At 36.9% G+C, this 26,853-nt stretch overlaps 4 protein-coding genes across 10 annotated transcripts in view; 3 read left to right on the top strand and 1 right to left on the bottom strand.

Moving 5' to 3' along the window:
• ndst2a (N-deacetylase/N-sulfotransferase (heparan glucosaminyl) 2a) overlaps positions 1-26,853 on the bottom strand; it is a 247,157-nt gene that overhangs the window by 109,643 nt on the left and 110,661 nt on the right. The window lies entirely within an intron of this gene.
• On the top strand, positions 6,079-11,265 carry LOC137045591 (uncharacterized). The gene is made up of 3 exons (XM_067422300.1): positions 6,079-6,729; positions 8,635-8,780; positions 10,501-11,265. The coding sequence occupies exons 2-3, from the start codon at positions 8,682-8,684 to the stop codon at positions 11,263-11,265; spliced, it is 864 nt and encodes a 287-aa protein (XP_067278401.1). The 5' UTR covers positions 6,079-6,729; positions 8,635-8,681.
• LOC137045590 (uncharacterized) lies at positions 12,193-15,833 on the top strand. The gene is made up of 3 exons (XM_067422299.1): positions 12,193-13,102; positions 13,203-13,348; positions 15,069-15,833. Exons 1-3 carry the CDS (start codon positions 12,853-12,855, stop codon positions 15,831-15,833), a joined length of 1,161 nt encoding a protein of 386 aa, XP_067278400.1. The 5' UTR covers positions 12,193-12,852.
• Positions 15,608-25,372, top strand: LOC137045375 (uncharacterized). 5 transcript variants are annotated; one of them, XM_067421967.1, is made up of 4 exons: positions 15,609-15,865; positions 19,644-20,440; positions 22,343-22,488; positions 24,212-25,372. In XM_067421967.1, the coding sequence occupies exons 3-4, from the start codon at positions 22,390-22,392 to the stop codon at positions 24,974-24,976; spliced, it is 864 nt and encodes a 287-aa protein (XP_067278068.1). In that variant the 5' UTR covers positions 15,609-15,865; positions 19,644-20,440; positions 22,343-22,389; the 3' UTR covers positions 24,977-25,372. The 5 variants fall into 5 exon arrangements, with proteins under 5 accessions (XP_067278069.1, XP_067278068.1, XP_067278066.1 ...); XM_067421968.1 differs by lacking the exons at positions 22,343-22,488; positions 24,212-25,372 and adding an exon at positions 17,778-17,923 and having other exon boundaries at positions 15,608-15,865; positions 19,644-20,507; XM_067421965.1 differs by lacking the exons at positions 15,609-15,865; positions 22,343-22,488 and adding an exon at positions 16,953-17,923 and having other exon boundaries at positions 24,212-24,316.

Below are 26,853 nucleotides of genomic sequence, written 5' to 3'. Positions count from 1 at the left end.
TCTTGTGAAACAATCCATCCCCTTCACTCTATCGATAGCAGTGAGCCTATTAAAACTGTGAGCCTGCTGTAATCTGCTCTGTGTTTGTGGCAGCTACACCTCTTTCCCTCATATATACCGACTCCGGAAAGTGTTATGGAGAATGTGCAGAACAGTGGTCATGGTGACAAAGCTGTTGTCATGGCAATAAAGAGGTCAGGGTCTGGATGCTAAAGGTTAAAATCCTTAGATTTGTATTGGGTTAAGATGCTGCAGTTTCCACAGGTTTGTTGAGAAGATCAGACAAACTATGAACTCTGGGATATATTCTATGACTTATATTCTATGACTAGAGCTGCACTATTCGGGATTGAGAAATCACTTCTTTTTTTTAAAGTTTATTGAAAAAATGAATAGGCTATTTTTGTTCCTTTTCTGGTTTGCTTTAAACTTGGATGGCAAAACAACAAATAACATTTTAAGAAAAGAAAAAAAGATATAAGATAAGTGAAAATGGTCTGCAAGTTATACAATAATGTTCAGCAGGGCAGGGCTCGTAATGTTGTCTCTACGCGTGCAGACTTGTCAGCGCTGGAATGCAGCCACAAAGCCCTGTGCTGCCACAACCTCTTACAGCTGGAGCGGCCGACATGGACACAGCAGGGTCACTGTGAGGTTAGCAGGTTAAAAAACACAAAAGCTCACTAACTACATCAAGACACGCAAGGCGAAATCACAGCGGCGCTTCCCTCCTGGACCTGAACTCAAAGTACTCAAAGTGACAACACAAGCAAGGAACAGAGAGAGAAATCATAAGGAAAAAAACCCAAGGAGGCAGAGCTCATGCTCAATTCCTCTGAGGTGCTGTAAAAAGCCAGAGGGCCTGAACCAACACACGCATGAAAAATGACTTGGCATGAGAACAGCATGAAAACGTCTGCGGTCTCGTGCGCTCGTGCTTGGCGACCTCAATGCCGAGCCACTGTAGGCAACTAATCAGCAGGCTACCAGCAGGCTGTGCTACAATCACTATCTAGATACACTGTGACACTTTCTCAATAATGTCTATATTACATCATGATCATATATGTTGCATGTCATCCAGACTAGAAGTAGCAAACTTATTTCAGGTTGAGAGCCAGGTAGGGGAAAACATGCAGACTAAATTACTTGTACTTGGTACAAAAAAATTGTGTGCATGTACCGAATTAAGCTTTATCACAAGGTATGAATGAAGTTGGCATCAATCAGTGTTCCATCTAAGCTGCTCATGTATGTGGCTGTGTACGTTTCAAGTAGAGCTGCAGGATATTGGAAAAAACTATCACTGCAGTATTTCGTTTTTCTGATATATATACAGGGCTCTACGCTAACTTTTTTCTTGAGGAGCACTTGTGCTCCTAATTTAAAAAAAATTGGAGCACAGTCAAAAATTTAGGAGCACATTCTAATCCACACATTCCAATTATAACTTTCCTATTACAGGACGATATTTGTCCTTTAATGTCCAGGGGCATTTTTACCATTATAAGAGCAATGTTTTCTAATCTTATTAAATGTATGCCTCATCTATCAATTTCTTAAATTCAACATAATTCTGACATAATATTACCAATAACTTCTGAAAGTACAGCACAAATACAAAAAAAAATTAAAGCTGCAAGCAGCATTTAGCGGGGTTCAAGCCTTTAAGGCCTTTAAAGCACATAGGCATTAAAGACATTAAGTTTTATTTAGCAAGATTTTAAACACTAAAATAATAGATGGAAAAGTCCATTTACAGTCAATATAGGCAATTTAACATAGGAAATGCATGGTTCTTATAACTTTTTAACAGTTATAGCGCCACCTATAGTCCAATCTCTTTAAAACTTTGCATGCTTCATCAGCATGTTATGCCACATATACCCAACAGTTTTCGTGAATTTTTGAGCTTCCCTTTTGAGTTAGCGCCAACTAGTGGCCGATTTCTTTCAAAATTCTTACAGACCTCTAGGACCATGAGTCAAACATGCCCACCGAGTTTCGTTCCGATCGGCCTCTGTTAACCCCATCTAATAGGTGCTCAAATTTCATTGGCCGATGGCGGCCATGTTTTTTGAGATACGCCAATGTCCTCATAGACGTACATGGGGCCTTGGACCAAGACACTGCATACCAATTGTCAGGTCAATCGGACTAGCGGTCGCGTGGTTACAGCCCTTTTCATGTTTTTTTCGCATTATAGCGCCACCAAGTGGCCAATCATCGCGATTTTTTTATCGTGACCTCAAATTGAGCCGATATACATGTGTACCAAGTTTGGTGACGATATCTCATTTCCTTCTTGAGTTATAGCCTTTTTAGTAAAATAGGCTCCGCCCTGAACGTCCATTTTGAAGCGATTTAGCATAAATGAATCGAAATTTCAACTTTTTTTTGATAACTATTGATAAACAGAGACCAGAGAACATTTTGACACTGGTTTGGTTCCGATCGGTCAAAAAACCAGGGACTAGTTTGCAAAAGTAGGTTTTCAATAAAATTCAAAATGGCGGAAAAATTTGCATACTGGAAATAAAATCTGAGATATACATTTTGTTCGCCAAGGACTCAGCTTTCCAATGATATATGACACTTGAGTGTGGACCAAACGGTTTAGGAGTTATGAGCCTTTTCTCGCAATTGATTGCTATAGCGCCACCTATGGGCCAATTGGGGTCATAGCTTCTCAGGGTCTCCCCAACATGAGTACTACCATCTGACAAAGTTTCAAATTTCCAGCTCTTACGGTTTGGTCTGCACGATGCGTTTTAGCGGAGAATAATAATAATAATAATAATAATAATAATAATAATAATAATAATTAAAGCTGCAAGCAGCATTTAGCGGGGTTCAAGCATTTAAGGCCTTTTAACCACATAGGCATTAAAGACATTAAGTTTTATTTAGCAAGATTTTAAACACTGAAATAATAGATGGAAAAGTCCATTTACAGCCAATATAGGCAATTTACCATAAAAAATGCATGGTTTTTATAGCTTTTTAACAGTTATAGCGCCACCTATAGTCCGATCTCTTTAAAACTTTTCATGCTTCATCAGCATGTCATGCTACATATACCCAACAATTTTCGTGAATTTTTGAGCTTCCCTTTTGAGTTAGCGCCAACTAGTGGCCGATTTCTTTCAAAAATCTTACAGACCTCTAGGACCATGAGTCAAACATGCCCACCAAGTTTCGTTCCGATCGGCCTCTGTTAACCTTGTCTAATAGGTGCTCAAATTTCATTGGCCGATGGCGGCCATGTTTTTTGAGATACGCCAATGTCTGCATACCAATTTTCAGGTTAATTGGACTAGCGATCGCGTGGTTATAGCCCTTTTCATGTTTTTTTTCACATTATAGCGCCACCAAGTGGCCAATCGTCGCAATATTTTTATCGTGACCTCAAATTGAGCCGATATACATGTGTACCAAGTTTGGTGACGGTATCTCATTTCCTTCTTGAGTTATAGCCTTTTTAGTAAAATAGGCTCCGCCCTGAACGTCCATTTTGAAGCCAATTAGCAAAAATGAATTGAAATTTCAACTTTTTTTCGATAACTATTGATAAACAGAGACCAGAGAACATTTTGACACTGGTTTGGTTCCGATCGGTCAAAAAACCAGGGACTAGTTTGCAAAAGTAGGTTTTTAACATAATTGTGAATATTTAATTAATGATTTGATTGACAGCAATGGGTCTAGAGGCAAATTTGTTCAGCATGAGGAGATCTATCATATGATATGCATATTTTGTGGATGCGTGAAAAAACACGTGATTTCAGAGCCATAAAACTCGTTAGCGCCAACTAGTGGCCGATTTCTTTCAAAATTCTTACAGACCTCTAGGACCATGAGTTAAACATGCCCATCAAGTTTCGTTCCGATCGGCCTCTGTTAACCCCATCTAATAGGTGCTCAAATTTCATTGGCCGATGGCGGCCATGTTTTTTGAGATACGCCAATGTCCTCATAGAAGTACATGGGGCCTTGGACCAAGACACTGCATACCAATTTTCAGGTCAATCGGACTAGCGGTCGCGTGGTTACAGCCCCTTTTCATGTTTTTTTCGCATTATAGCGCCACCAAGTGGCCAATCATCGCGATTTTTTTATCGTGACCTCAAATTGAGCCGATATACATGTGTACCAAGTTTGGTGACGATATCTCATTTCCTTCTTGAGTTATAGCCTTTTTAGTAAAATAGGCTCCGCCCTGAACGTCCATTTTGAAGCCAATTAGCATAAAATAATCGAAATTTCAACTTTTTTTTGATAACTATTGATAAACAGACACCAGAGAACATTTTGACACTGGTTTGGTTCCGATCGGTCAAAAAACCAGGGACTAGTTTGCAAAAGTAGGTTTTCAATAAAATTCAAAATGGCGGAAAAATTTGCATACTGGAAATAAAATCTGAGATATACATTTTGTTCGCCAAGGACTCAGCTTTCCAATGATATATGACACTTGAGTGTGGACCAAACGGTTTAGGAGTTATGAGCCTTTTCTCGCAATTGATTGCTATAGCGCCACCTATGGGCCAATTGGGGTCATAGCTTCTCAGGGTCTCCCCAACATGAGTACTACCATCTGACAAAGTTTCAAATTTCCAGCTCTTACGGTTTGGTCTGCACGATGCGTTTTAGCGGAGAATAATAATAATAATAATAATAATAATAATAATAATAATAATAATAATAATAAAAATCAGTACAATTACAATAGGGTTTCAGCACTTCGTGCTTGAACCCCTAATAATAATAATAAAAATCAGCACAAATACAATAGGTGTTCAGCACTTCGTGCTTGAACCCCTAATAATAATAATAATTAAAGCTGCGAGCAGCATTTAGCGGGGTTCAAGCCATTTAAGGTCTTTAAGCATTTGACGCCTTTTGCATGGAAGGTTTTTAAGCACTAAATGAATTTGAGAGATATCAGGTGAAATCAAGTGATAAAATGACAAAATGTGATTTGAAATATTATAATAGTGACTTTATAAAGTCTAAATATGAATTATAGAAAAATATTAATCAATAGTATGAGAAAATTACTATTTTACTTTGCTAACAGGATCAATATGTTGCTAGGTGATTGGTAGGTTGTTCTTGATGGTTGTTATGGTGTTGCTAGGCAGTTGTTAGCTGTCACAGATGGTTACTATAATGTTTATAGAGTTCTTTCTATGTTCTTTGCCTGATTTAACACTTAGCTAATCACTGCTAGCATGTGTAGCATGTTGGAAGTGCTGTTTGCTAGCATGACAGACAGATAAACACACACATACACACACACACACACACACACACACAGACACACACACACACACACTTCTGTTTTACATATGAATAAATGAAATAATGCTTATATAGATATGTGAAATAAAAGATAGATAACAAATTGCTTAGTCTTTGTTTTACACTTTAATTTCAGGTGTTATTTTATTTGTAATGTAATATTATTGTTAAAAAAACACACACATTAAACTGGTAAACATTGAGAAAATTTTATTTGCAATATTATTTTAATTATTTTAAAACGTTTATTTATGTGCTTTGTTAGTAGAATGAACCAACGAGTGGTCTTTTGTAATTGTAAGGGATATGTAATAGGCACATTTTCCATGTTAACTTATTTAAACTTCAATTTAGTTGCAAATATATTTGAAACAAATGATTTTGACAAAATGTGATAGTTAATGTTGTAATAGTGACTTTATAATGTCTAAATAGGAATTATAGAACATGATAGGTAAATGGTATGACAAAATGACTATATGAGCCAACAGGTGGCAGTAGAGCAGCACTCATTGGCTCATTTTCATTTTTAATGTCTGTTTTTCATTTAATGAGCACATTTTTCAAGTTAATGCCATCAAGCATGCTTTACTTACATGCACATATTGTTGAAGATATAGATATTTGAAATAAATGATTGGTAACAAATAGCTTAGTCCAGGTTTTCCTATTTTAAAACATTTTCAGGCATTATTTTAATTGTAATATAATAATTATTTGTGAAACATAAATCAAATGAACAAATGAATTGGTAACACTGACAAAATATCATTTGCAATGCTATTATAATGTTATTTTTAAGTTTATGCTTAGTAGACAGAATGAACCAATGACTGGTCCTCTGCTGCCCTCTGGTGGCAATTTTAGGTAATATGCCATATACGCATTTGCACTTTGTCACCTTTTTCACTGTTATAGAGGCATTTAATGCCCGATCTCCATGAAAAGGTTCCATGCTTATTTAGAGTCACATGTTGCATTTGCCCACTTATTTTTGTGAAGTTTTGAGTTTTTGTTCAGGATTAATATGCTTTTAAGCAAGTTTTGCCACATCTCTAAATGACCCTGTTATAGCTCCCCAAAGTTTAAAGGTCATCATGTTTTTGATAACTATTGATCAGGACTAGTAAGGACTAGTTTGCGAGGTTTTTAACATAATTGTGAATATTTAAATAAAGATTTGATTGACAGTATTGGTTATAGAGGTAAAGTTGTTCAGTATGAGAAGATCTATCATAATATATGCATATTATTTGGCTGTTTTAACCCCACCTGATTACAGAGATGGAAAATACTGGTTGGGCTTGCATTGGGAACAAGTGATGCACGTGACAAAGCTGTAGACGAAGAGGTTGCTGGAGCAATGCAGGCTCTGGAGAGAGAAGCGATGTAGTGGCGCAAGACCAGGTGTTTTAAAGGAAAACGGTAATTTCATGTGACATGAAGCATTTTTGATTGGCATGCTGGAATGTGTGCGTTCAGGTAAAATTGGTGAGCGTTATTTTTTATATATATATATATATATATTTCTTTTGTTGTTGTTGCTGTTCAAGACCAAGAAATGCTGATTTCGCTTTGTTTATTTAAAGAGATTTTTTTTGGTAAATTTTTTGTTTTGTTTGTACAAGTGTGTTCACAGAACAAGTGCGGAAACGATTGTAAAATCAGACATTTATTTATATTGTATTTTATTTAGATGCTCTTGGCGGATTTGTAAAGGTTTTGAAATTTTTCAAACAACAATGACATTTAGATGTGTGCTTTAAAGATATGTATATAGTTATATTTGGCAAAGGCTGTTGTATTTATTTTAACACTTATATTTAGGTATTTATTTATTTTTGTTTTTATTATATTTCATCTAGCAACCTGATAGCTGTATGTCAAGGTTTTTGTTTGACTGTTTGAAAACATTTTTTTTTTATTAGCTATAATGCCAGATTATTATATATATATATATATTTTGTTGTTGTTGTTGTGCTGAGTACAGTGTTTTTTTGTTGTTGTATGATGTGTTATGTCAAATAAAGTTTTCTAAAGGAAGCCGAGACGGTTGTTTTTAATGACTTTGAAAGTGATTACTTAATACTGTTGTTTTTTTTTAAATAATGTATTAAGCAATTTGTAGCTATAAAAAGGAACATATGTTAGATTCTTGAACGTTTGGTAATTTACTGAAGTCCGTGGTGATTTTGATGACGCTTTCATTTGCAGATGTTTATGTTGCGTATGGCTGTCTAATGTTGTGTTAGCTACAGGTTGTGTAAGTAACTAAAGTACAGCCTATATTTTATAGTTTGATGAACATTTAGAAATACATGTTGTAGTAGTTTAGGTATGTACGTGATTTCGCGTAAGATATCAAAATAGCCTGCACGTGTAAAAAGAACTCATAGCAAAACCTAACAGGTCACAGAACTTGCTTATGTGATCATTTTTCAGCCTGGTGTGAATAGTCTTGGATGTTCGTTTTGATTGTGAAATCTTCTGAAAGTAAATGTCGCTCGCGGTGCTTTGGCGAATAGGCTTGATTCTTGGGATTCGGCTCAAAAGAGCGATTCGTTGAAGAATCGTGTAGTACCGTGTGAACTGCAGTTACAGAATATTCAGTGTCGGTGCTTTCGTTAATTTCTTTTTAGCATGTCAGGTATTTCATAAAATGGTGAAACGACGTTAAAGTTTGTATGCATTTGCAGAATTAAAGTATAAGTGGGAAAATATCTCGTTTTGGGGGGAAAAGTGACGGTATTGCGGGCTACGCTATGCAGTGGGTGGTGACGTAATACAAAAAAATATAGGGAAAATTGTGTAAAACGGTAAAACATATATCGTGTCAATAGGTATTAGTCGAAGTACTTTTTCTCGGGGTAATATGACTCGGACGGGACGACGTGTGCGCGTTTTATTGTCCGGTAGTTGTGTGGCGAAAGTGTTTATGGGTAACGTGTTTACGCGAAGAAGACGAAGGAAGAAGACATCATGGCAGGTCCCGCGAAAAGATCCAAAACTGATGTTCAGGAGGAAGACTGCGTTAGTGGTTATATTCATGCAGTAAGTACAGTAAAAGTAGGAGTGCGCACTGGAGGACATTATTTTAACGCGGTTATTCAAGTGAGCCGCGAGGAATATCGCCATGTGGTGGTTTTCGCCGTCGAGAAGCGGTCAAGTTTCTGCCAGGCCGAAAAAAATAGGAGCGCGGTGAAGCTGAAAAATATCCGAAGACGCGTCAGTGAGTATTTTCGTTTTTTTTTTTTTTTTTTTTTTTTTTGCTTAAAGAAGTTGGTAGTGTTGTTGTGATTCTGCAGGCATTAAATGTCAAGTTTGTGTTAGGTGCGGGCGGAGGCGAGTTTGACGTCCAGTGCGGAAAATCGACAGAAATGGTTGTGGTGAAAAACATTGGTTTCGCATTCAAAGAAGCTCCACAGAATTCCAAAAGAACAGTGGCCGAGCTTAAAGCGATGGCAGGACGACAGCAGGTAACCGTGAAAGTGACGACTAAAATGTTAAAAGGTGCATAGATGTTGCGTTTAAGCAAGAGGTGGTGTAGAGGGGGTGGGGGTCGTGCACTGGTAAAATGTAGCGTGTATTGGTAAGGTTTGACGTCTGTAGAAGTATTGTACATGGTGTTTATAATATATTATATGTATGTATGCATGTATATGTGTCGGGGATGGAAATGAGCATTCGCCACCAGCCATATGAGGGTGATTTTGATTTGTCTTGCATTAGGTCTTAAAGGCACAGTAGCCTATACAGCTCTGTTTTAATGTCACACAAAAGATAAGGACACCACTCACTGCTCTTGATTGAATAGCTTTTGTAAGTTTAGTAAGGATTCATCTTTAATTTAAACAGTTAAATATGCAGTTATTTTACATTTGATTACTTTATTCAATTTCTGTACCTTTCTGCTGGCCAGTAGGCCTGTACATTATTATTTAATGTACACATGTGTGGTCAGGTTAAACATTTTAGTTTGTGAATTTTGCAATGTGCTAAGAAAAAAAAATGGCATAATTTGTAATTGATTTATTATTTGAAACGTTAATATTAATGTATGCAATTGTAATACCTTGCTTTTTAGTAAAGTTACAAAGACATAGCCATGAATGCAATGGTACTAATAATTGGCATATTTTTTTGCTGTGTTTTGGTTTTCGGCCTTGGTTTCCTGTTTTTCGGTTTCGGCCAAGAATTTTGATTTCGGTGCATCCCTAATGACAATGTTCTGCTCGTTATGTCACCAACACGCTTCAGAAGATGCCAAAACTAATAGTTTCATTGTTTGGACTGAAAACCTAAAACTGGAAGCTATAAAAGACTATGAATCATAGAAATGCCACATCCAGGTAAAAAAAAAAAAAAGAGCTCTCAGAGCCCTACTCATTTAATTAAATGTATATCAGTTCATGGTTGGTGTGTGTGTGTGTGTAAGAGTGAGAAAATGTCAGTATTTTATTGAGACTTGAGATTAAACAAAATTGCTTAAGTATTGTACAGCTTGTAGAATTCCTTTTCACATGAAGTTACACATTGTCAGTTAAAAACAAGAAAGTGGCTGGTAAAAACATTGAGTGGCTGGTAGATTTTGACGTCAACCAGCCACAGTGGCCGGTGGACAAAAAAGTACATTTCCATCCCTGGTGTGTGTGTGTGTATTTACATTGACATGGTGAAGGAGAGAAAGTATGCTGATGAAGATGACATAGTGAAAACGAAAGTGTTTTAAGAATATAAAAGTTAACAGTAACCAAGACAGGAGTACTTTGTGTTGATAAATAAAGGAAATCATGTGTGTTCAATAAAGCATAATAATATTAAAAATATGTTTTATAAGTAGAGAAAGAAAATTTGTTTAAAGAATAGACGTTTTGAAAGCATTGAAGATGATGGCCTTTTTTTTTTTGACAGTGAAAAGAGTATATAACACGTCATTATATGACACTAGTACTAGGAAGTGTGAAAGACCTTAGAAGACCTTATGTTGCTTAGCTTTATCATGTTGTGTAAATATTATAACAACATGTTTGTAGTTGTTATAGCTATAATGGTGTAAAAGACAAAGGCTAGATAGTGTGTAGAAAGTGTAATGTTATGCGTAGATATGAGTTTAGAAATAGTGTGTTGAGTGGTGTTTTGTTGCTTTTATGTGACGCTACGTTTTGGGATGTAATTGTTTTTGTATTTTTCCCTCAGGTTGGACTCATAGAAGTGAAGGTCCGACACATAGATCTGGCAACGGAGATGGTGGAAATAAGGGGTGCCAATGTAGAGACCCAAACCTGCCATGTTGAGGATGCCTCTGGAAGAATCAAGCTGCAGTTGTGGGCAGGACAGATTGGAATGGTGCTGGTCGACCATTCGTATCAGATCCGCAATTTGTGTACCCGTGAGTACTTGGGGGATTTGTTTCTGACCACAACGTGCAGCACTGAGATTGTCGAAGTGAAAGAAGTGGCTGGAGCGAGTTCTTTTGAAGAGTTTAAGGTGGCAGAAGAGGACGTCAGCATCTTAACTGGGACCATTAGCCGGGCTGAAATATCAGTTTCGAAGAGGTGCACTAAGTGCCAGACGTGGCAGGTGGAGTTTAATTCCACCATGCAGTTCCATCGGTGCGAACGGTGTCGATTTCTTCAGAAGTCTTCGAACTATCAGTGTACGGCCAAGGGAAGAGTGGTGCTGTTGTTAAATGAAGGAGATGAAATGGATTTGACAGTGTCAAACTCTGTGATACGTCGCTATCTGCAAAAGGAGAACATGCTACATTTGCTAATTGAAGGGCAAAATGTTGAGGAGCACCTGTTATCTGGGGAGGCATGGCAGGTCAAGATACAACGTGAGGTCGTAGTTACAATAGATAAAGTGGCTGGGCTTGCATTGGGAACTAGTGATGCACGTGACAAAGCTGTAGACGAAGAGGTTGCTGGAGCAATGCAGGCTCTGGAGAGAGAAGCGATGTAGTGGCGCAAGACCAGGTGTTTTAAAGGAAAACGGTAATTTCATGTGACATGAAGCATTTTTGATTGGCATGCTGGAATGTGTGCGTTCAGGTAAAATTGGTGAGCGTTATTTTTTATATATATATATATATATATATTTCTTTTGTTGCTGTTCAAGACCAAGAAATGCTGATTTCGCTTTGTTTATTTAAAGAGATTTTTTTTGGTAAATTTTTTGTTTTGTTTGTACAAGTGTGTTCACAGAACAAGTGCGGAAACGATTGTAAAATCAGACATTTATTTATATTGTATTTTATTTAGATGCTCTTGGCGGATTTGTAAAGGTTTTGAAATTTTTCAAACAACAATGACATTTAAATGTGTGCTTTAAAGATATGTATATAGTTATATTTGGCAAAGGCTGTTGTATTTATTTTAACACTTATATTTAGGTATTTATTTATTTTTGTTTTTATTATATTTCATCTAGCAACCTGATAGCTGTATATCAAGGTTTTTGTTTGACTGTTTGAAAACATTTTTTTTTTATTAGCTATAATGCCAGATTATTATATATATATATATATATATATTTTGTTGTTGTTGTTGTGCTGAGTACAGTGTTTTTTTGTTGTTGTATGATGTGTTATGTCAAATAAAGTTTTCTAAAGGAAGCCGAGACGGTTGTTTTTAATGACTTTGAAAGTGATTACTTAATACTGTTGTTTTTTTTAAATAATGTATTAAGCAATTTGTAGCTATAAAAAGGAACATATGTTAGATTCTTGAACGTTTGGTAATTTACTGAAGTCCGTGGTGATTTTGATGACGCTTTCATTTGCAGATGTTTATGTTGCGTATGGCTGTCTAATGTTGTGTTAGCTACAGGTTGTGTAAGTAACTAAAGTACAGCCTATATTTTATAGTTTGATGAACATTTAGAAATACATGTTGTAGTAGTTTAGGTATGTACGTGATTTCGCGTAAGATATCAAAATAGCCTGCACGTGTAAAAAGAACTCATAGCAAAACCTAACAGGTCACAGAACTTGCTTATGTGATCATTTTTCAGCCTGGTGTGAATAGTCTTGGATGTTCGTTTTGATTGTGAAATCTTCTGAAAGTAAATGTCGCTCGCGGTCCTTTGGCGAATAGGCTTGATTCTTGGGATTCGGCTCAAAAGAGCGATTCGTTGAAGAATCGTGTAGTACCGTGTGAACTGCAGTTACAGAATATTCAGTGTCGGTGCTTTCGTTAATTTCTTTTTAGCATGTCAGGTATTTCATAAAATGGTGAAACGACGTTAAAGTTTGTATGCATTTGCAGAATTAAAGTATAAGTGGGATAATATCTCGTTTTGGGGGGAAAAGTGACGGTATTGCGGGCTACGCTATGCAGTGGGTGGTGACGTAATACAAAAAAATATAGGGAAAATTGTGTAAAACGGTAAAACATATATCGTGTCAATAGGTATTAGTCGAAGTACTTTTTCTCGGGGTAATATGACTCGGACGGGACGACGTGTGCGCGTTTTATTGTCCGGTAGTTGTGTGGCGAAAGTGTTTATGGGTAACGTGTTTACGCGAAGAAGACGAAGGAAGAAGACATCATGGCAGGTCCCGCGAAAAGATCCAAAACTGATGTTCAGGAGGAAGACTGCGTTAGTGGTTATATTCATGCAGTAAGTACAGTAAAAGTAGGAGTGCGCACTGGAGGACATTATTTTAACGCGGTTATTCAAGTGAGTCGCGAGGAATATCGCCATGTGGTGGTTTTCGCCGTCGAGAAGCGGTCAAGTTTCTGCCAGGCCGAAAAAAATAGGAGCGCGGTGAAGCTGAAAAATATCCGAAGACGCGTTAGTGAGTATTTTCGTTTTTTTTTTTTTTTTTTTTTTTTTGCTTAAAGAAGTTGGTAGTGTTGTTGTGATTCTGCAGGCATTAAATGTCAAGTTTGTGTTAGGTGCGGGCGGAGGCGAGTTTGACGTCCAGTGCGGAAAATCGACAGAAATGGTTGTGGTGAAAAACATTGGTTTCGCATTCAAAGAAGCTCCACAGAATTCCAAAAGAACAGTGGCCGAGCTTAAAGCGATGGCAGGACGACAGCAGGTAACCGTGAAAGTGACGACTAAAATGTTAAAAGGTGCATAGATGTTGCGTTTAAGCAAGAGGTGGTGTAGAGGGGGTGGGGGTCGTGCACTGGTAAAATGTAGCGTGTATTGGTAAGGTTTGACGTCTGTAGAAGTATTGTACATGGTGTTTATAATATATTATATGTATGTATGCATGTATATGTGTCGGGGATGGAAATGAGCATTCGCCACCAGCCATATGAGGGTGATTTTGATTTGTCTTGCATTAGGTCTTAAAGGCACAGTAGCCTATACAGCTTTGTTTTAATGTCACACAAAAGATAAGGACACCACTCACTGCTCTTGATTGAATAGCTTTTGTAAGTTTAGTAAGGATTCATCTTTAATTTAAACAGTTAAATATGCAGTTATTTTACATTTGATTACTTTATTCAATTTCTGTACCTTTCTGCTGGCCAGTAGGCCTGTACATTATTATTTAATGTACACATGTGTGGTCAGGTTAAACATTTTAGTTTGTGAATTTTGCAATGTGCTAAGAAAAAAAAATGGCATAATTTGTAATTGATTTATTATTTGAAACGTTAATATTAATGTATGCAATTGTAATACCTTGCTTTTTAGTAAAGTTATAAAGACATAGCCATGAATGCAATGGTACTAATAATTGGCATATTTTTTTGCTGTGTTTTGGTTTTCGGCCTTGGTTTCCTGTTTTTTGGGTTCGGCCAAGAATTTTGATTTCGGTGCATCCCTAATGACAATGTTCTGCTTGTTATGTCACCAACACGCTTCAGAAGATGCCAAAACTAATAGTTTCATTGTTTGGACTGAAAACCTAAAACTGGAAGCTATAAAAGACTATGAATCATAGAAATGCCACATCCAGGTAAAAAAAAAAAAAAGAGCTCTCAGAGCCCTACTCATTTAATTAAATGTATATCAGTTCATGGTTGGTGTGTGTGTGTGTGTAAGAGTGAGAAAATGTCAGTATTTTATTGAGACTTGAGATTAAACAAAATTGCTTAAGTATTGTACAGCTTGTAGAATTCCTTTTCACATGAAGTTACACATTGTCAGTTAAAAACAAGAAAGTGGCTGGTAAAAACATTGAGTGGCTGGTAGATTTTGACGTCAACCAGCCACAGTGGCCGGTGGACAAAAAAGTACATTTCCATCCCTGGTGTGTGTGTGTGTATTTACATTGACATGGTGAAGGAGAGAAAGTATGCTGATGAAGATGACATAGTGAAAACGAAAGTGTTTTAACAATATAAAAGTTAACAGTAACCAAGACAGGAGTACTTTGTGTTGATAAATAAAGGAAATCATGTGTGTTCAATAAAGCATAATAATATTAAAAATATGTTTTATAAGTAGAGAAAGAAAATTTGTTTAAAGAATAGACGTTTTGAAAGCATTGAAGATGATGGCCTTTTTTTTTTTGACAGTGAAAAGAGTATATAACACGTCATTATATGACACTAGTACTAGGAAGTGTGAAAGACCTTAGAAGACCTTATGTTGCTTAGCTTTATCATGTTGTGTAAATATTATAACAACATATTTGTAGTTGTTATAGCTATAATGGTGTAAAAGACAAAGGCTAGATAGTGTGTAGAAAGTGTAATGTTATGCGTAGATATGAGTTTAGAAATAGTGTGTTGAGTGGTGTTTTGTTGCTTTTATGTGACGCTACGTTTTGGGATGTAATTGTTTTTGTATTTTTCCCTCAGGTTGGACTCATAGAAGTGAAGGTCCGACACATAGATCTGGCAACGGAGATGGTGGAAATAAGGGGTGCCAATGTAGAGACCCAAACCTGCCATGTTGAGGATGCCTCTGGAAGAATCAAGCTGCAGTTGTGGGCAGGACAGATTGGAATGGTGCTGGTCGACCATTCGTATCAGATCCGCAATTTGTGTACCCGTGAGTACTTGGGGGATTTGTTTCTGACCACAACGCGCAGCACTGAGATTGTCGAAGTGAAAGAAGTGGCTGGAGCGAGTTCTTTTGAAGAGTTTAAGGTGGCAGAAGAGGACGTCAGCATCTTAACTGGGACCATTAGCCGGGCTGAAATATCAGTTTCGAAGAGGTGCACTAAGTGCCAGACGTGGCAGGTGGAGTTTAATTCCACCATGCAGTTCCATCGGTGCGAACGGTGTCGATTTCTTCAGAAGTCTTCGAACTATCAGTGTACGGCCAAGGGAAGAGTGGTGCTGTTGTTAAATGAAGGAGATGAAATGGATTTGACAGTGTCAAACTCTGTGATACGTCGCTATCTGCAAAAGGAGAACATGCTACATTTGCTAATTGAAGGGCAAAATGTTGAGGAGCACCTGTTATCTGGGGAGGCATGGCAGGTCAAGATACAACGTGAGGTCGTAGTTACAATAGATAAAGTGGCTGGGCTTGCATTGGGAACTAGTGATGCACGTGACAAAGCTGTAGACGAAGAGGTTGCTGGAGCAATGCAGGCTCTGGAGAGAGAAGCGATGTAGTGGCGCAAGACCAGGTGTTTTAAAGGAAAACGGTAATTTCATGTGACATGAAGCATTTTTGATTGGCATGCTGGAATGTGTGCGTTCAGGTAAAATTGGTGAGCGTTATTTTTTATATATATATATATATATATATATATATATATTTCTTTTGTTGCTGTTCAAGACCAAGAAATGCTGATTTCGCTTTGTTTATTTAAAGAGATTTTTTTTGGTAATTTTTTTGTTTTGTTTGTACAAGTGTGTTCACAGAACAAGTGCGGAAACGATTGTAAAATCAGACATTTATTTATATTGTATTTTATTTAGATGCTCTTGGCGGATTTGTAAAGGTTTTGAAATTTTTCAAACAACAATGACATTTAAATGTGTGCTTTAAAGATATGTATATAGTTATATTTGGCAAAGGCTGTTGTATTTATTTTAACACTTATATTTAGGTATTTATTTATTTTTGTTTTTATTATATTTCATCTAGCAACCTGATAGCTGTATGTCAAGGTTTTTGTTTGACTGTTTGAAAACATTTTTTTTTTATTAGCTATAATGCCAGATTATTATATATATATATATATTTTGTTGTTGTTGTTGTGCTGAGTACAGTGTTTTTTTGTTGTTGTATGATGTGTTATGTCAAATAAAGTTTTCTAAAGGAAGCCGAGACGGTTGTTTTTAATGACTTTGAAAGTGATTACTTAATACTGTTGTTTTTTTTTAAATAATGTATTAAGCAATTTGTAGCTATAAAAAGGAACATATGTTAGATTCTTGAACGTTTGGTAATTTACTGAAGTCCGTGGTGATTTTGATGACGCTTTCATTTGCAGATGTTTATGTTGCGTATGGCTGTCTAATGTTGTGTTAGCTACAGGTTGTGTAAGTAACTAAAGTACAGCCTATATTTTATAGTTTGATGAACATTTAGAAATACATGTTGTAGTAGTTTAGGTATGTACGTGATTTCGCGTAAGATATCAAAATAGCCTGCACGTGTAAAAAGAACTCATAGCAAAACCTAACAGGTCACAGAACTTGCTTATGTGATCATTTTTCAGCCTGGTGTGAATAGTCTTGGATGTTCGTTTTGATTGTGAAATCTTCTGAAAGTAAATGTCGCTCGCGGTGCTTTGGCGAATAGGCTTGATTCTTGGGATTCGGCTCAAAAGAGCGATTCGTTGAAGAATCGTGTAGTACCGTGTGAACTGCAGTTACAGAATATTCAGTGTCGGTGCTTTCGTTAATTTCTTTTTAGCATGTCAGGTATTTCATAAAATGGTGAAACGACGTTAAAGTTTGTATGCATTTGCAGAATTAAAGTATAAGTGGGAAAATATCTCGTTTTGGGGGGAAAAGTGACGGTATTGCGGGCTACGCTATGCAGTGGGTGGTGACGTAATACAAAAAAATATAGGGAAAATTGTGTAAAACGGTAAAACATATATCGTGTCAATAGGTATTAGTCGAAGTACTTTTTCTCGGGGTAATATGACTCGGACGGGACGACGTGTGCGCGTTTTATTGTCCGGTAGTTGTGTGGCGAAAGTGTTTATGGGTAACGTGTTTACGCGAAGAAGACGAAGGAAGAAGACATCATGGCAGGTCCCGCGAAAAGATCCAAAACTGATGTTCAGGAGGAAGACTGCGTTAGTGGTTATATTCATGCAGTAAGTACAGTAAAAGTAGGAGTGCGCACTGGAGGACATTATTTTAACGCGGTTATTCAAGTGAGCCGCGAGGAATATCGCCATGTGGTGGTTTTCGCCGTCGAGAAGCGGTCAAGTTTCTGCCAGGCCGAAAAAAATAGGAGCGCGGTGAAGCTGAAAAATATCCGAAGACGCGTCAGTGAGTATTTTCGTTTTTTTTTTTTTTTTTTTTTTTTTTTGCTTAAAGAAGTTGGTAGTGTTGTTGTGATTCTGCAGGCATTAAATGTCAAGTTTGTGTTAGGTGCGGGCGGAGGCGAGTTTGACGTCCAGTGCGGAAAATCGACAGAAATGGTTGTGGTGAAAAACATTGGTTTCGCATTCAAAGAAGCTCCACAGAATTCCAAAAGAACAGTGGCCGAGCTTAAAGCGATGGCAGGACGACAGCAGGTAACCGTGAAAGTGACGATTAAAATGTTAAAAGGTGCATAGATGTTGCGTTTAAGCAAGAGGTGGTGTAGAGGGGGTGGGGGTCGTGCACTGGTAAAATGTAGCGTGTATTGGTAAGGTTTGACGTCTGTAGAAGTATTGTACATGGTGTTTATAATATATTATATGTATGTATGCATGTATATGTGTCGGGGATGGAAATGAGCATTCGCCACCAGCCATATGAGGGTGATTTTGATTTGTCTTGCATTAGGTCTTAAAGGCACAGTAGCCTATACAGCTCTGTTTTAATGTCACACAAAAGATAAGGACACCACTCACTGCTCTTGATTGAATAGCTTTTGTAAGTTTAGTAAGGATTCATCTTTAATTTAAAAAGTTAAATATGCAGTTATTTTACATTTGATTACTTTATTCAATTTCTGTACCTTTCTGCTGGCCAGTAGGCCTGTACATTATTATTTAATGTACACATGTGTGGTCAGGTTAAACATTTTAGTTTGTGAATTTTGCAATGTGCTAAGAAAAAAAAATGGCATAATTTGTAATTGATTTATTATTTGAAACGTTAATATTAATGTATGCAATTGTAATACCTTGCTTTTTAGTAAAGTTACAAAGACATAGCCATGAATGCAATGGTACTAATAATTGGCATATTTTTTTGCTGTGTTTTGGTTTTCGGCCTTGGTTTCCTGTTTTTCGGTTTCGGCCAAGAATTTTGATTTCGGTGCATCCCTAATGACAATGTTCTGCTCGTTATGTCACCAACACGCTTCAGAAGATGCCAAAACTAATAGTTTCATTGTTTGGACTGAAAACCTAAAACTGGAAGCTATAAAAGACTATGAATCATAGAAATGCCACATCCAGGTAAAAAAAAAAAAAAGAGCTCTCAGAGCCCTACTCATTTAATTAAATGTATATCAGTTCATGGTTGGTGTGTGTGTGTGTGTAAGAGTGAGAAAATGTCAGTATTTTATTGAGACTTGAGATTAAACAAAATTGCTTAAGTATTGTACAGCTTGTAGAATTCCTTTTCACATGAAGTTACACATTGTCAGTTAAAAACAAGAAAGTGGCTGGTAAAAACATTGAGTGGCTGGTAGATTTTGACGTCAACCAGCCACAGTGGCCGGTGGACAAAAAAGTACATTTCCATCCCTGGTGTGTGTGTGTGTATTTACATTGACATGGTGAAGGAGAGAAAGTATGCTGATGAAGATGACATAGTGAAAACGAAAGTGTTTTAAGAATATAAAAGTTAACAGTAACCAAGACAGGAGTACTTTGTGTTGATAAATAAAGGAAATCATGTGTGTTCAATAAAGCATAATAATATTAAAAATATGTTTTATAAGTAGAGAAAGAAAATTTGTTTAAAGAATAGACGTTTTGAAAGCATTGAAGATGATGGCCTTTTTTTTTTTGACAGTGAAAAGAGTATATAACACGTCATTATATGACACTAGTACTAGGAAGTGTGAAAGACCTTAGAAGACCTTATGTTGCTTAGCTTTATCATGTTGTGTAAATATTATAACAACATGTTTGTAGTTGTTATAGCTATAATGGTGTAAAAGACAAAGGCTAGATAGTGTGTAGAAAGTGTAATGTTATGCGTAGATATGAGTTTAGAAATAGTGTGTTGAGTGGTGTTTTGTTGCTTTTATGTGACGCTACGTTTTGGGATGTAATTGTTTTTGTATTTTTCCCTCAGGTTGGACTCATAGAAGTGAAGGTCCGACACATAGATCTGGCAACGGAGATGGTGGAAATAAGGGGTGCCAATGTAGAGACCCAAACCTGCCATGTTGAGGATGCCTCTGGAAGAATCAAGCTGCAGTTGTGGGCAGGACAGATTGGAATGGTGCTGGTCGACCATTCGTATCAGATCCGCAATTTGTGTACCCGTGAGTACTTGGGGGATTTGTTTCTGACCACAACGCGCAGCACTGAGATTGTCGAAGTGAAAGAAGTGGCTGGAGCGAGTTCTTTTGAAGAGTTTAAGGTGGCAGAAGAGGACGTCAGCATCTTAACTGGGACCATTAGCCGGGCTGAAATATCAGTTTCGAAGAGGTGCACTAAGTGCCAGACGTGGCAGGTGGAGTTTAATTCCACCATGCAGTTCCATCGGTGCGAACGGTGTCGATTTCTTCAGAAGTCTTCGAACTATCAGTGTACGGCCAAGGGAAGAGTGGTGCTGTTGTTAAATGAAGGAGATGAAATGGATTTGACAGTGTCAAACTCTGTGATACGCCGCTATCTGCAAAAGGAGAACATGCTACATTTGCTAATTGAAGGGCAAAATGTTGAGGAGCACCTGTTATCTGGGGAGGCATGGCAGGTCAAGATACAACGTGAGGTCGTAGTTACAATAGATAAAGTGGCTGGGCTTGCATTGGGAACTAGTGATGCACGTGACAAAGCTGTAGACGAAGAGGTTGCTGGAGCAATGCAGGCTCTGGAGAGAGAAGCGATGTAGTGGCGCAAGACCAGGTGTTTTAAAGGAAAACGGTAATTTCATGTGACATGAAGCATTTTTGATTGGCATGCTGGAATGTGTGCGTTCAGGTAAAATTGGTGAGCGTTATTTTTTATATATATATATATATATATATTTCTTTTGTTGCTGTTCAAGACCAAGAAATGCTGATTTCGCTTTGTTTATTTAAAGAGATTTTTTTTGGTAAATTTTTTGTTTTGTTTGTACAAGTGTGTTCACAGAACAAGTGCGGAAACGATTGTAAAATCAGACATTTATTTATATTGTATTTTATTTAGATGCTCTTGGCGGATTTGTAAAGGTTTTGAAATTTTTCAAACAACAATGACATTTAAATGTGTGCTTTAAAGATATGTATATAGTTATATTTGGCAAAGGCTGTTGTATTTATTTTAACACTTATATTTAGGTATTTATTTATTTTTGTTTTTATTATATTTCATCTAGCAACCTGATAGCTGTATGTCAAGGTTTTTGTTTGACTGTTTGAAAACATTTTTTTTTTATTAGCTATAATGCCAGATTATTATATATATATATATATTTTGTTGTTGTTGTTGTGCTGAGTACAGTGTTTTTTTGTTGTTGTATGATGTGTTATGTCAAATAAAGTTTTCTAAAGGAAGCCGAGACGGTTGTTTTTAATGACTTTGAAAGTGATTACTTAATACTGTTGTTTTTTTTTAAATAATGTATTAAGCAATTTGTAGCTATAAAAAGGAACATATGTTAGATTCTTGAACGTTTGGTAATTTACTGAAGTCCGTGGTGATTTTGATGACGCTTTCATTTGCAGATGTTTATGTTGCGTATGGCTGTCTAATGTTGTGTTAGCTACAGGTTGTGTAAGTAACTAAAGTACAGCCTATATTTTATAGTTTGATGAACATTTAGAAATACATGTTGTAGTAGTTTAGGTATGTACGTGATTTCGCGTAAGATATCAAAATAGCCTGCACGTGTAAAAAGAACTCATAGCAAAACCTAACAGGTCACAGAACTTGCTTATGTGATCATTTTTCAGCCTGGTGTGAATAGTCTTGGATGTTCGTTTTGATTGTGAAATCTTCTGAAAGTAAATGTCGCTCGCGGTGCTTTGGCGAATAGGCTTGATTCTTGGGATTCGGCTCAAAAGAGCGATTCGTTGAAGAATCGTGTAGTACCGTGTGAACTGCAGTTACAGAATATTCAGTGTCGGTGCTTTCGTTAATTTCTTTTTAGCATGTCAGGTATTTCATAAAATGGTGAAACGACGTTAAAGTTTGTATGCATTTGCAGAATTAAAGTATAAGTGGGAAAATATCTCGTTTTGGGGGGAAAAGTGACGGTATTGCGGGCTACGCTATGCAGTGGGTGGTGACGTAATACAAAAAAATATAGGGAAAATTGTGTAAAACGGTAAAACATATATCGTGTCAATAGGTATTAGTCGAAGTACTTTTTCTCGGGGTAATATGACTCGGACGGGACGACGTGTGCGCGTTTTATTGTCCGGTAGTTGTGTGGCGAAAGTGTTTATGGGTAACGTGTTTACGCGAAGAAGACGAAGGAAGAAGACATCATGGCAGGTCCCGCGAAAAGATCCAAAACTGATGTTCAGGAGGAAGACTGCGTTAGTGGTTATATTCATGCAGTAAGTACAGTAAAAGTAGGAGTGCGCACTGGAGGACATTATTTTAACGCGGTTATTCAAGTGAGCCGCGAGGAATATCGCCATGTGGTGGTTTTCGCCGTCGAGAAGCGGTCAAGTTTCTGCCAGGCCGAAAAAAATAGGAGCGCGGTGAAGCTGAAAAATATCCGAAGACGCGTTAGTGAGTACTTTCGTTTTTTTTTTTTTTTTTTTTTTTTTTTGCTTAAAGAAGTTGGTAGTGTTGTTGTGATTCTGCAGGCATTAAATGTCAAGTTTGTGTTAGGTGCGGGCGGAGGCGAGTTTGACGTCCAGTGCGGAAAATCGACAGAAATGGTTGTGGTGAAAAACATTGGTTTCGCATTCAAAGAAGCTCCACAGAATTCCAAAAGAACAGTGGCCGAGCTTAAAGCGATGGCAGGACGACAGCAGGTAACCGTGAAAGTGACGATTAAAATGTTAAAAGGTGCATAGATGTTGCGTTTAAGCAAGAGGTGGTGTAGAGGGGGTGGGGGTCGTGCACTGGTAAAATGTAGCGTGTATTGGTAAGGTTTGACGTCTGTAGAAGTATTGTACATGGTGTTTATAATATATTATATGTATGTATGCATGTATATGTGTCGGGGATGGAAATGAGCATTCGCCACCAGCCATATGAGGGTGATTTTGATTTGTCTTGCATTAGGTCTTAAAGGCACAGTAGCCTATACAGCTCTGTTTTAATGTCACACAAAAGATAAGGACACCACTCACTGCTCTTGATTGAATAGCTTTTGTAAGTTTAGTAAGGATTCATCTTTAATTTAAACAGTTAAATATGCAGTTATTTTACATTTGATTACTTTATTCAATTTCTGTACCTTTCTGCTGGCCAGTAGGCCTGTACATTATTATTTAATGTACACATGTGTGGTCAGGTTAAACATTTTAGTTTGTGAATTTTGCAATGTGCTAAGAAAAAAAAATGGCATAATTTGTAATTGATTTATTATTTGAAACGTTAATATTAATGTATGCAATTGTAATACCTTGCTTTTTAGTAAAGTTATAAAGACATAGCCATGAATGCAATGGTACTAATAATTGGCATATTTTTTTGCTGTGTTTTGGTTTTCGGCCTTGGTTTCCTGTTTTTTGGGTTCGGCCAAGAATTTTGATTTCGGTGCATCCCTAATGACAATGTTCTGCTTGTTATGTCACCAACACGCTTCAGAAGATGCCAAAACTAATAGTTTCATTGTTTGGACTGAAAACCTAAAACTGGAAGCTATAAAAGACTATGAATCATAGAAATGCCACATCCAGGTAAAAAAAAAAAAAAAGAGCTCTCAGAGCCCTACTCATTTAATTAAATGTATATCAGTTCATGGTTGGTGTGTGTGTGTGTGTGTAAGAGTGAGAAAATGTCAGTATTTTATTGAGACTTGAGATTAAACAAAATTGCTTAAGTATTGTACAGCTTGTAGAATTCCTTTTCACATGAAGTTACACATTGTCAGTTAAAAACAAGAAAGTGGCTGGTAAAAACATTGAGTGGCTGGTAGATTTTGACGTCAACCAGCCACAGTGGCCGGTGGACAAAAAAGTACATTTCCATCCCTGGTGTGTGTGTGTGTATTTACATTGACATGGTGAAGGAGAGAAAGTATGCTGATGAAGATGACATAGTGAAAACGAAAGTGTTTTAAGAATATAAAAGTTAACAGTAACCAAGACAGGAGTACTTTGTGTTGATAAATAAAGGAAATCATGTGTGTTCAATAAAGCATAATAATATTAAAAATATGTTTTATAAGTAGAGAAAGAAAATTTGTTTAAAGAATAGACGTTTTGAAAGCATTGAAGATGATGGCCTTTTTTTTTTTGACAGTGAAAAGAGTATATAACACGTCATTATATGACACTAGTACTAGGAAGTGTGAAAGACCTTAGAAGACCTTATGTTGCTTAGCTTTATCATGTTGTGTAAATATTATAACAACATGTTTGTAGTTGTTATAGCTATAATGGTGTAAAAGACAAAGGCTAGATAGTGTGTAGAAAGTGTAATGTTATGCGTAGATATGAGTTTAGAAATAGTGTGTTGAGTGGTGTTTTGTTGCTTTTATGTGACGCTACGTTTTGGGATGTAATTGTTTTTGTATTTTTCCCTCAGGTTGGACTCATAGAAGTGAAGGTCCGACACATAGATCTGGCAACGGAGATGGTGGAAATAAGGGGTGCCAATGTAGAGACCCAAACCTGCCATGTTGAGGATGCCTCTGGAAGAATCAAGCTGCAGTTGTGGGCAGGACAGATTGGAATGGTGCTGGTCGACCATTCGTATCAGATCCGCAATTTGTGTACCCGTGAGTACTTGGGGGATTTGTTTCTGACCACAACGCGCAGCACTGAGATTGTCGAAGTGAAAGAAGTGGCTGGAGCGAGTTCTTTTGAAGAGTTTAAGGTGGCAGAAGAGGACGTCAGCATCTTAACTGGGACCATTAGCCGGGCTGAAATATCAGTTTCGAAGAGGTGCACTAAGTGCCAGACGTGGCAGGTGGAGTTTAATTCCACCATGCAGTTCCATCGGTGCGAACGGTGTCGATTTCTTCAGAAGTCTTCGAACTATCAGTGTACGGCCAAGGGAAGAGTGGTGCTGTTGTTAAATGAAGGAGATGAAATGGATTTGACAGTGTCAAACTCTGTGATACGCCGCTATCTGCAAAAGGAGAACATGCTACATTTGCTAATTGAAGGGCAAAATGTTGAGGAGCACCTGTTATCTGGGGAGGCATGGCAGGTCAAGATACAACGTGAGGTCGTAGTTACAATAGATAAAGTGGCTGGGCTTGCATTGGGAACTAGTGATGCACGTGACAAAGCTGTAGACGAAGAGGTTGCTGGAGCAATGCAGGCTCTGGAGAGAGAAGCGATGTAGTGGCGCAAGACCAGGTGTTTTAAAGGAAAACGGTAATTTCATGTGACATGAAGCATTTTTGATTGGCATGCTGGAATGTGTGCGTTCAGGTAAAATTGGTGAGCGTTATTTTTTATATATATATATATATATATTTCTTTTGTTGTTGTTGCTGTTCAAGACCAAGAAATGCTGATTTTGCTTTGTTTATTTAAAGAGATTTTTTTTGGTAAATTTTTTGTTTTGTTTGTACAAGTGTGTTCACAGAACAAGTGCGGAAACGATTGTAAAATCAGACATTTATTTATATTGTATTTTATTTAGATGCTCTTGGCGGATTTGTAAAGGTTTTGAAATTTTTCAAACAACAATGACATTTAAATGTGTGCTTTAAAGATATGTATATAGTTATATTTGGCAAAGGCTGTTGTATTTATTTTAACACTTATATTTAGGTATTTATTTATTTTTGTTTTTATTATATTTCATCTAGCAACCTGATAGCTGTATGTCAAGGTTTTTGTTTGACTGTTTGAAAACATTTTTTTTTTATTAGCTATAATGCCAGATTATTATATATATATATATATATTTTGTTGTTGTTGTTGTGCTGAGTACAGTGTTTTTTTGTTGTTGTATGATGTGTTATGTCAAATAAAGTTTTCTAAAGGAAGCCGAGACGGTTGTTTTTAATGACTTTGAAAGTGATTACTTAATACTGTTGTTTTTTTAAAATAATGTATTAAGCAATTTGTAGCTATAAAAAGGAACATATGTTAGATTCTTGAACGTTTGGTAATTTACTGAAGTCCGTGGTGATTTTGATGACGCTTTCATTTGCAGATGTTTATGTTGCGTATGGCTGTCTAATGTTGTGTTAGCTACAGGTTGTGTAAGTAACTAAAGTACAGCCTATATTTTATAGTTTGATGAACATTTAGAAATACATGTTGTAGTAGTTTAGGTATGTACGTGATTTCGCGTAAGATATCAAAATAGCCTGCACGTGTAAAAAGAACTCATAGCAAAACCTAACAGGTCACAGAACTTGCTTATGTGATCATTTTTCAGCCTGGTGTGAATAGTCTTGGATGTTCGTTTTGATTGTGAAATCTTCTGAAAGTAAATGTCGCTCGCGGTCCTTTGGCGAATAGGCTTGATTCTTGGGATTCGGCTCAAAAGAGCGATTCGTTGAAGAATCGTGTAGTACCGTGTGAACTGCAGTTACAGAATATTCAGTGTCGGTGCTTTCGTTAATTTCTTTTTAGCATGTCAGGTATTTCATAAAATGGTGAAACGACGTTAAAGTTTGTATGCATTTGCAGAATTAAAGTATAAGTGGGAAAATATCTCGTTTTGGGGGGAAAAGTGACGGTATTGCGGGCTACGCTATGCAGTGGGTGGTGACGTAATACAAAAAAATATAGGGAAAATTGTCTAAAACGGTAAGATGTTTAGAAAGTAAAAGTACTTAGTTGTACTTAATTTCGCGTTTCCAACATGGTTTATTTTGTTACATTTTCCGATGTTCAACCAAATGCTTAAAAAAAACAAAAACAAACATTAATTTCGTCACTGAACAAATGACACAGATGGTCCGGTCATTTTTCAGTATGTCAGAGAGAAACAGTTATGAGTTTGCATGGCAGAAGTTTTCATTTGAAAAGCGCTGTAAGTTTGGAAGTACACCAATCGTTTAAAATGTTGTTGTTCTTAGAACATTTCTCGGTTCAGTTAAGTAATTTTAAAATATATTTCAGTATATCGGTTTATTCTAGGACAAGGGAAAGTGACTTATGCCAGAAAGTTAATTAATTTAGTAATATGTGGATCAGCACTAAGTCGGAGACGAGATCTGTTTAAAACGAATTGTTGAACTGGTTCGTTCTGGTCGGTTC

This window comes from Pseudorasbora parva, chromosome 17, assembly GCF_024679245.1.
Source record: "Pseudorasbora parva isolate DD20220531a chromosome 17, ASM2467924v1, whole genome shotgun sequence".
NCBI lineage: Eukaryota > Metazoa > Chordata > Actinopteri > Cypriniformes > Gobionidae > Pseudorasbora > Pseudorasbora parva.
The sequence above is the reverse complement of the archived record's forward strand: the minus strand, read 5'-3'. Positions and strand labels throughout refer to the sequence as shown.